Raw genomic sequence first — 11,456 nt, 5'->3', positions numbered from 1 at the left:
ATAAACAAATAGAATTGTTGTTATGTTTAACTTGAAAGTCATGTAATGTTTGTTAAAAATAGATCTATTAAATTAATTCAAATTTTCTAACAGATTTTTTGTTGCGTATTATGAATATAATATGATGAAATGAATTAATGTGAATTAAATAAGAAACACATAAATTGTGTAAAATGGAGGAATTAACAAAGTCAAGTTAATGTGTAAAATAAAATAAATATTGATTAAAACAGATAAAAAATTATGCAAATTAGAAGCTTGCACATTGCTTCCTCATAATTTTATATCTTTTCTTCCATAATATCAATAATGATAATTATAAATATGTCCATATTTAATATCATCCTCTAATGATTGATACTTTATTCGTGTAAAAATATTTATCCGTATATTTTGAAATTTGAGTAAGTTAGAGCAACCTTTTTAGAAAAATTTAAAACTTTATAAAAAATGAACCTTTTACCAATTTTCATCAAATTCAATATCAACCAAATTTTTTAACGATACTCTATTCATGTAAAAATATTTAGTCCGATATATCAAAATTTGTGGAAGTTAGAACGTGTACAGGCATTTATTGAAAAATTCAAAATTTTCGGCAATCACGTTCTTTTTGTGCATATATATACATACATACACACATACGAACATTTTGTAAAACTATGTTTTTTCAACGTTTTAGAACATTCTGAACACTGGCAAAATTTGAAAAAAAAAATATTTTTACAAAAACAAAGCTTCCTCTATAAATAAGTAAAAATAAATAATGATGAAAATAAATAATAATAAAAAGAAATAAATAATGATGTGTAAATGGAGTCAAAATTAAATAAAGTGTAAGCTAAATTATTAAATTAAATAAATAATGTGGATTTGAATAAAAATTAAGTTAAGTCAAAAATAAAATGTAATGATAAAATTATTAATGATTGTAATGATTAAATAAATAATGTAATTTTAAATAAATTAAGTAAAAAATAAAATGTGATTTAAACAACATAACAGTTGCGTCTTGAATCTCGTGCTCGCAATATCTTGTTTGACCAGCATAATATTTTGAACATCCTTAACCCATTAAAATACGTCATTCACGGCTCGAACCGTATGTTACGTTTAGACTCTCGGAAGGATGAGTCACAAGAAAGGGCGTAATAACTATTAAATTTTAAAACAGTATGTTACGTCCAGACTCTCGGAAAGATGAGTCATAAGGAAGGGCGCAACAACTATTTTAATTATCCCGAAATCAAACGCCTTGCGACATAAGAATCGGATCGAGCGAACTCAAAGGTCTAAAAATTAGGTAAACGACTGTACTGTCAGACGTTCACTCGGTGATCCTCTTTTAGTCAAGGAATTTAATTCGTATTACTTAGGATGGAATCAAGTGCGATCTTTTACTGAGAACGAGAGAGGGGTTAAGAAATATTTTGATTAATTGAACAAAAATATACATTTATTCATTAAAATAAGTAATATATTGATACATGTTCTTATAATTATATCAATATTATAATTATAATTATATCAGAAGTAAAAGCTAATTTTTAATTATGTGAGTGTATGTGGGAGTGTATGTGTGAGAGTGTGAATGATCATTTATTCGCGGGTAATACATGAGTGCGGAGGGCATTAGTCAGAGTAAAGATATAAAGAGAGTATAAAGAGAAAGATTCTATTTTTAATATTTATTCTCCGACTGGTAGTTATAATATAATGTGTTTAATTTGAAAATAGAATCAAAATTAAAATGTATAAATAAATAAGCGTGTGTGTGTAGAACGGTCGGAAGTATAAAATTGGTTGCTCACATATAAGTTAAATTAGATTTTTAAAATTTTCTTAAGCTTATTACGGCTTTATAGAATGAGTTAATGATTAAAAAAATCAAACATCTTATAGAATTGTTTTGATTTAAATAAAAAATAAGAGAAGAGAAAAGGAAGAAAACTATTTAATTAGACTTACTTTTTAAGAATAGCAATTCGAAGTCGGAGGAATGGCGAATTAGTGCAGTGTTTGCTCTGTGTCTCATGTCGATAGCTCGATACTCGATTTGTGGTTGCAGGTAGGTTGCTCCGGAGATGAGGACATTGGTTGCACAAGTAACTAACTAATAACTCATTATGCAAAAGCACAAAATAAGGCTGCAGTAATAATAACTGGTGAGTGAATAAAATCTGAAGTTTCTCGAATCTTATAAGTCTCCCTTTTAGTTCTTTTCCGAAGGTGTGTTCTAATTTTTAGAAGTAGAATCCTCCAAAAATTTAACGAATTAGAAATTATTCCAGTTATCCCATTATCTTCGTTAGGCGGGGTTTCTCTTACTTTTCGTTTTTTATTTGCGGTGATCGTCGATTGGTGAGTTTGATATCAGTTTCAAAATCCCTTGATTATTGCCTTTTTGGCGGACTCTTGCGCACATGATCTGATTAAAAAGGTCTTATTATCCTTATAATTAGGAAAGAATTTATTTTTTATAATTATTTTTATCAAATGTTACGACTCTATTTATTAAATATTTTGTTGAGATAGTTTTATCGTTATTGATCCATTGCGTTAGAAGAAATTTCGTTAGAAGAAATTTATTATCTTTTTGGTATCTCTATTCTTCTTCCGGAAAATTCTATTACAAGGGATATTTATCAATTTTTATTTATTTGAGGAAATCGGCATGCTTTCATCACCGATCTTTTTGCGCCTTTCTCATGGTTTCTCATAGATAGTTAGTGAGTAAGAGTTACGAAATGTGGCGCAAGATGTTCTGTTTATTAAACAATTTATTTTTATCACTAATAGACGATTGCCGCAACTTCGCGGAAGGAAGGAATCGCCAGGAACGTAAAAGATCGAATTAATCGAATGAATGGACACGAATTACTGTGCGCCTCTGATAATAACGCCTGCCGTATACGTTTTTTTTTAACAAAACCTTTATATGTAATCCATGTAATAAGATGATTGATCTGTTTATAACATATTGTTAAAATAATTTTTGACAGATGCTGAAGAAGATCCGAATCATAGAATTGTAACGTTTATTTCAATAAACATATTAAATAAAATTATACTTGCGCACCGATTATTGTGCTCTCAATTAGCCTTTTATCCTGTTTATCATACTTATATATAAGAGTTTTACTTTACTAATTGTTGTATTTGTTTCAAACAGCGCTGCAACTTCTCTATCGAAATATTATTATAAAAAATAATGCATACTTTTCTGTTCATTTACACAAATAGCTTTTGAAAGCAGTGCTATGTTCACAATAGAATTCAGTTTGAGCCATTTAATTTGATATTATGGTCTATCTCTTTTAGTTTAAAAATAGAAAATAGTGACCACTTTTGATGAAACATCCTACACAAAGTGTCCCATCGAAAGGTCACCCAATAATTTTTACACATTCAAAGTGTGAAGATGGATTGGGTCAAATTGAAAAGAAAATTATCATTTTTTTCTATAATGCTTAATAAAGGAGTTATTATTGAAAGTCTGACCGATCTTTTGCCGAGCGCACGTCGATGAGCCGCGCGCCTGATAATGTGCGAGAGCATTCTGCCGCTACAGCGCACCAATACCAAGCGCGCGGCTCACGAATGTACGTCCGGCTAAAAATTGGCGCTGATTGGACAGATTTTATTCAATACTAACTCCTTTATTAAGCATTATAGAAAAAATAGTACAGGAGTTGTTGTTTCAGTTTGACCCATTTATCTTCATACTTCGTGTGTATTAAAAATTACTGAACATCCTGTATAATAAAACTTTTAAGAATGTAAATGTCTTGAATTTTAAAATAAAAACTTGCACAAAGTAAGGTTAGTGACTACATTGTGTTGACTTATTGTTGAAAAGGCAAACTTGTTATTAAATAAACGTATATACGAAAAAACTTGTATAATAAAACCGTGGAAATTTAACAAAAAGTTAAAGCTATAGTAGAAGACCAAAAACTAAGTCCATTACACAAAAAGATGAGTAGAAATTAAAATCGTAATAACTCTTTAATAGTTTAATGAATTAATATGTTCTTTTTAGCATATTAGAAAGACGTAAAGAACAACTTCATCAATTTTCAATATTATACTATTTTAAGATAGCTCCGATATATTTTAAAATATGAATGTTAATAATATGTTTATGTACATTTTACACTGAGTTATTGCATTGTATTTAAATGCTCTAATCGAAATAATTCTAAAAGGAAAAATTGGAAACAATTAGAAAATTTTATATCTATGTATAATAAAGATGGAATGGAATATAAAATGAGATTGAGTTCTATATCTGATCTATTTTTGGTAAAATAAACAATTAAAGTAATTAAGAATAAAAATAAAAGCGAAAACTTAGTGCTGCTATAATAATTTTTATTTATTTATATTATTTAATATTTGCATTTGTTGATCAATACAATATTTGCATTTGTTAATTATAATTTTTCTTTATTATGATAGTCTGATAGATGTGTGACTTCTGAAAATCTAAGATACTCGCTCGTATATAAATATATGATCTTTCTTTATTACTGGAACTTAGTGTGAGTTACTCAAGTGTTTCTTGACTTGTTAATGACGTAACCATGTAAGACTTCAGGATGCAACAAACAGGTTCTTAAGTAATATTTTTTCATGCAGTATAATAATAGAATCATTATCTACAGAGTCATTATCTATAGAGTTGAACAAAAATATTAATGAATGAATTTATATATTTGAAATAATTTCATCTTTTCTTTTTAGATCAAAATGATGTTAGTTTAATGAGTTAGATTGAAAAAAGTTTATCGATATAAATGAAGAAAGTCTTTTGCTGCATTTATAATATCAATTTTTTTGTTTTTCCATGATTGTTGAAAAAATGTTCTTTGACTATATATATATATATATATATATATATATATATATATATATATATATATATACACACATCTGATATAAATATGAAAATTTTCTTTCTTTAGCTAAGCGCTGCATGTAAATCTATTTTTAATTATCGTAGATTTTTGAAAACGTAATAGTTTATTAACAAAGCATAAATATCTAAATAACAAAATGTTTAAAATTATTATATGTTGTTGGATTAATATTATTTGTAAAAGATTGTTAATAAAGCATTTTAATCGAATCACTCTGTATATATCACTTTATAACAGCAGGTAGAGCGCTTCTTCAAATTGTCATCTCCGATAGTCTCATCACGTTTCTCCTACGATCTTCTCTCATACATCTCGAAGACAAAAATTACGACAAAACCGTATACAATATTGATTTTATCGTGTTTAGTCAAAAAGTTAAAAATCTACTGCAATGTTTTTGTAAGTATTATTGTAAACAATTTTAAATACAATTAAAAAAATCTTTCAATGATTTACTGGAATGAAAAAAACCGCAATAACTTGACTTTGTTGCATTCATACATTTGTACTTAATGTAGCATTTTTCATTTATAACTACAAAATAAATCCGCACAAAATTAATATAGAACTTTCTAACTCTAATAATGTTCAAAATATATACAATAATTAATGTGGTAATAATTAAGATAAACTCGATTGATCGCTAAACTTGATTCAATCTCTTAATTATTTTAATATCATTAAATCTTCAAAGTTTTTAAATTTTATCGAAACGAAGAGAGTACAAATTTTTTTGGGGCATATTACATGCACATTCTCTAAATTATGCTATTTTTAGATAAACCAAAAGTAAACAAAATAAGTATTCATATCGTGCCACGCATTACTTGAATAAATTTCAGAAACCATATATTTCCATAATCATAAGCTTCTAGAAACACTACATATTTTTATAAATCATAAGTTTCAGAATTACAAGATTAACAAAAATAAATAAATATAATAACCAAATTGTTATTTCAAATGTTAAAAATGAAAAGAATCAAAATATGTTTATCGACATTTTGTTTGAAAATGCATTCGTGTATTTTGATACGATTAAAACGCCGTCAAATCTTCGCAATTATACAATATCATTTTCTTATTTTTTTAGTTCGTGAATTTATTATTGTTGCCGTTAGCTATTTCTCTGTAAAACTATCGTAAAAAGAAATTAAGAGAGTTTTTTCCGTAATTTAACGTACCAAATAATTAACGATGTATGGAAAAATTCTCGCGCTTTGGAGTTACCTGCTTCCAGCCGTCGCTACATCTTCGATGTTTTGGTCAACTTCCATGAGTGACGATAGGGAAAAAATTATTCGATGATGCGATATCAACTTGATGCAAACACTATGAGAAATTATGACTACGAAGAAGATTTGATACGGTATAATTTACACGAAAAGTCTACCATAGATAGCGACGTTATGCAATACATGTATCGTATGAATTTTATGAATAATAACCGAGAGAATGACAACTTGATACAATATAAATTTCAAACATATGCCGTAAAAAAATATGAAAATAATCAAACACCGGTGCAGTCTTACATAAATTCATCAGAAACTAGCATAAAAAAAAATTTTATGTCACGGGAAATCCATGGAAACTCGAAAGAAACTTGGAAAGATGAAAATGATTCTATGCTGTACGATTTCTTTGAAAATTTCGATAGATACAATATCATTCCGAATGAAATATGTGACAATATTACCTGCATTCGCTTATGCTGTCCTTTCGGAAATCGTTTGGTTAATGGAAAATGCATTGCTGAGCAGAATAACTTTATTTTCCTGGAAACGATAAATGGATATATTAGTGATTCGTTGCAAAACAAAAATAAACGAATAGACAACCTATTTCTTCTGATCGTTCATGATCCATGTCAGAAGACTGGGCATTATTTGCTTAGTTCCGAACTGAATTCATTTCTCGTCAATGGTTCTTTCTATTTGCCTTATTACAATACAATTGTCGAATCAACATCTTATTGCCTTGCGGTTGTGGATCGCAACATATTTGCTGTGAACGTTTGTTTTGATGTTATGGAAGATATTATGAATAAGACCATAAAACATAATAAAAATACAATTGATCCAGGATATATAGAAGAAAGCTGGATATATACCAAAGACAATTCCAATAGAAATAATAATAAAAACAGTATTATTTCAGACAAGATGTGCAACAATATTACTTGCATACGTCTATGCTGTCCTTTCGGTAATCGCTTGATTAAAAAAAAATGTCTTGCCGGACAGGGTAACTTTATTTTCCTACAAAACATTAAAGGATACATTAGTGATTCGTTTCGAAATGAAAATAAAAGCGCAGACAAACTATTTCTTCTGATCGTTCATGATCCGTGTCAGAAGACTGGACACTATTTTTTGTATCCCCATGATAACATGTTTTCCGATGATGGCTCTTATTATCTACATGAGTACAACATAACTATCGAATCAACATCTTATTGTCTCGCGGTCATAGATACTGGCACAGATATTCCTCAATACGAATTTACTGTGAATGTTTGCCTTGACATTGCGAACAAGTTCATAAAGGATGTCGATACCCCAATAAACCAAGATAAAAATGCAGTTGTTCGTACAAGTACAATTATATATATGTGCGGTTTTCTAGGATCTTTATTATTTTCGTTGGTGATATTTATAGTATATTCCATAATACCAGAGCTTCATAATATACACGGCTTCATATTGCGTGGATACAGCGGCTCGATAGCCGTCGTGAACACAATCGAATTGATAAAGATATTCATCAGAAGGGATGCTATAGAGGACTTCATCTGTATTACATATGGTATGTATTCAAATTGTATAACAAAACAACCAATGTAGCGTCTACATCTATTCCAATTATTAATATATACTGACAGTTTAATACTTTTTGACAACTTAAATATTTAATTTATAATTTAAAATTTTAGAAACATAAAAGTTAATAATAAATGAAGTTACAGTTTTTGTTACACTTTAGTATCAGATTAAAATTATCTACATATTTATCAGAGCTATAAAAATTTTACAGAATTATGCCTTAAATTAAAAAGTTATTAAATTTAATATTAGCATTGACTTTATAATATTCACACTTCATGTAAGGTTTTTATAAATTTGCAGAAAATTAATCTATGGACGTAGAATTTTTTCACGAACACATATGATATAATTGTGAATTTCATCCGCATTTTGCAGAAATTTATTAATTGATTTATTCTACTTTTACTTACATTTATTCTATTTTTTCAGCTTTTGTTAAATACTATTTCTTTATGGCCAGTTGGTTCTGGTTAAATGTAATGAGTATCAATATGTGGTGTACGTTTAGGTAAGCTTCGAAGTATATATAATATTATACTTTAGTTATAACATTAATAAATTATAACGTTAATTTTATTTTCAATTTTTCTTTTACTATTAAAATTAAGCAATTTTACAATTTCTTGTACATTTTGCTCAATAAAATCATAGTGACTGATGACCATGAAAAGACTTTCATAGCTATTCACAGCAAAATTTTTCAAAATACTTAAATACACAAATAGAAGTAAAGAATAATTTTTGTTGTTGTTTTACGCAATTGTTTTCTGGATCAACAAAGAGAGAAGTTGCTAATTTTTATGTTATTTTTATTCATTTACATTTGCATTATGTCTTTGAAATGTTTTGAAATAATTTTGGCAATATACCATTCTGATAGAAAACAAAGTTTTAGTCTTAAAAATCTGTTTTTAGAATTGTAGTATGATTTTTAACGAAGTCATAAGCGATTAAAGTCAAAATTCTCATTTTATATTTAATCGAGGATAATTGAGTAAAATAAAAAACTTTAGAAAATTTTAAAAAGTGGGTTTTGTAGGAAAAATTTTAAACTTTTGCATTATAAAGTCGAAAATTTTCACAAAACTTTTTTGGGCATGAGAGGCTCACAAAATAAGAAGAAAATTTGCCCATTTTATCCAACTTGTAGTTTTCTATATGTAAAAATCTCAAATTTATAAAACTCAAAATCAATGATGACCTTTTACAAATAGACTTTAAGATCCTTTTCTATAAGATCCTCTTTTGGATTTAAACTTTGTTTATTTTTAACGAACTTACAGATAGTTAAACTTTGCATATTTTTAAGAAAAATTGAGATACTCTTCTCATTTTTGTAAGACATTATAATTTAGTATATAAACAGGAATCATAAATTGCACTTTTATAAGCTAAAATAAGTATAGCTTTTTATATTTTCTAAAATTTTTATAAAGATTTTGCAGGAAGTTAATTTTTCTCGTCTTTTGTGAGCTTATATTTAATTTTTAACAGCAAAATATTATTGTCAAGTGTTAATATAATAATAATTATTCTAAATTATTATATAATTAAATATTATATAATTATAAATATTATATAATTATAAATATTCTAAATTATTTATGAAATATAACTACATTGTTTAATTTATGATATTACATTACAGTTCTTACTTAATTTTCTTTTTTTAATGTTTGAAGAACTTGAAATCAATATCATTTTGATTTTTTTCTTCTTTTTCTTCTCTAATAATGTAAACAATTATGAACAAACATCAAACTTTTTTCTACTAAAATTTTTTATCTATTAAATAAAATTAAAGTTTGAAATTATTATAATGTCTGTTACGTACATTTATATGAATACATAGTTTTTGTCACGTCATAATGTTGGATAATGTATGTCGTAATGTTGGGTAATGTAAATTTATTTTTATAGTTACATATATGGTAGATTATCTTAAAAATTTCGATTAAACGCATTTATTTTAATGTACATTTGCATTACAGTTGCTTCTATTTATACTGACAAAATCTAAAGTGTAAGCTGTTCTTCGCAGACAATTGCGCTCGTTACAAAGTGATGTGAAACAACAAGAAAGAAAGAAATTAATCATGTATTCTGCCTACGGATGGGGAGGTCCCTTTATAATCTCTATCATTTGTGGCATCATGGATTTTGTTCCTAATGTACCGGAAAACTTTCGACCGAAATTTGACAAAGAATGTTGGTTTGATAGTAAGTAAATGCCACACTGATAGTAAGTAAATGCCACACTGACAAATAATTCAAGTAATATTATTATATTAAAATGAAACATAATATATCTATAAATCAAAATAATTGTTTTATCTTAATATATGTTGAATATATATTTTAATTATTATTTTAATTATATATTTGCACTTATTAAAACACGATTTAATATGAGAAACAATATAAGTTATATGTCTCATATTAAATTCTTAGATTATATGACACGTATGTTGTACGTTCACGGAATTGTAACTATTTGTATTATCAGTATTATTTGGTTATGCATCTGTACGACACGAAAAATCGCAGACTACGAAAAAATATTGCTTATCATCGGAGAATCTCGGAGAATCGCCATTATAAAACAGCAAGAAATGGTACTTAAACAATATTTTTGCATTAATGTCATAATTTATGTCATTAATCATATGTATCGAGTTATTAATAAAGAAAAATTTTTCAATAAATTATACTCATTTTTAAGAAGAGAGAAACAGAAAGAGAAAGAGATATTGTAATTTTAACACGATATCTCTGTGTGGCAACTTTGTTGTGTTTTGTATAATTAATCTTAAAATGGCGCATTCATTGCCGCTGCTTCAATAACGCTCACGTTATCATAAAAATTATAAATTTTCTTGAAAATGATAAACAATAGTATAAATAAAGTTAAAAAAATAAAGTTGAAAATAAAATTAAAATGTTTCTTCTTTCATAAAGGCAATTTCTTAAAACATTTTTAATAAGATTACTACACTTTTCTTTGTGCTTTTTAAAATTAAAACTAACATTATTAATTTTGAAGTTTAATTTTATTAATACATCATTTAAAGATATTTATGCTATTATTTAGAAAGATCTGACACTGAGATAATTTAGTTTTCTTGAAAATATTTATTTTTATTAAACATAAATAACTTTGAATGTTTTTAATCATAAACTTATCAATGGTCATAACCACTAAAAAATATTCTTTTAAAAAGATTTGTTTTCTTTTCAGTTCATTCAATTATTTTATTATTTTGCAGGTTCTATCTGTACCTGAAGGCAACTAAAATGTTATTTATCATCTTTTGCATAAAATCGCCCATGAATGTGTTGAGCATTAAAGAGTCATGTACCTTTCATGATACTCTTTTTATGCTAGACGTCTTACAACAATTTTTTATTTTTATTATATTTGCATGGAAGAGAAAGATTAGGCAGTTGTTGCTGAAACGATTTGGTTATCACAATTAAGATATATTTTCAATAATTCAACAAGCTATTGTATCTTCAAACAGTTACACATCAGACACGATTTTTCTGGAGGAAAAGATTAATTTTTATTAAAAAACAAATCCTCGCGCAAATAAATCGTTCACTTTTTGATTAATCTTTAATGTTATTATGTGCGACAAAAAGATTTTCTCATACGTCAAAGGTCGCCAGATATTTAGCGATTAACAACAGTACTATTATAATTTTT

General features: G+C 26.9%; 1 protein-coding gene across 1 annotated transcript; it reads left to right on the top strand.

The window, feature by feature from the left end:
* Nucleotides 1-5,208: 5,208 nt before the first annotated feature.
* LOC126851876 (probable G-protein coupled receptor Mth-like 10) lies at nt 5,209-10,373 on the top strand. The gene is given in 6 exon segments (XM_050596216.1): nt 5,209-5,321; nt 7,083-7,730; nt 8,180-8,258; nt 9,792-9,970; nt 10,202-10,306; nt 10,309-10,373. Coding segments are annotated over 5 exon segments (1,071 nt in total). The 5' UTR covers nt 5,209-5,321; nt 7,083-7,087.
* The last annotated feature ends 1,083 nt before the right edge of the window (nt 10,374-11,456 follow it).

Source organism: Cataglyphis hispanica, chromosome 9 (genome assembly GCF_021464435.1).
Source record: "Cataglyphis hispanica isolate Lineage 1 chromosome 9, ULB_Chis1_1.0, whole genome shotgun sequence".
Lineage (NCBI taxonomy): Eukaryota > Metazoa > Arthropoda > Insecta > Hymenoptera > Formicidae > Cataglyphis > Cataglyphis hispanica.
This window is presented reverse-complemented; position numbering and strand designations above follow the sequence as displayed.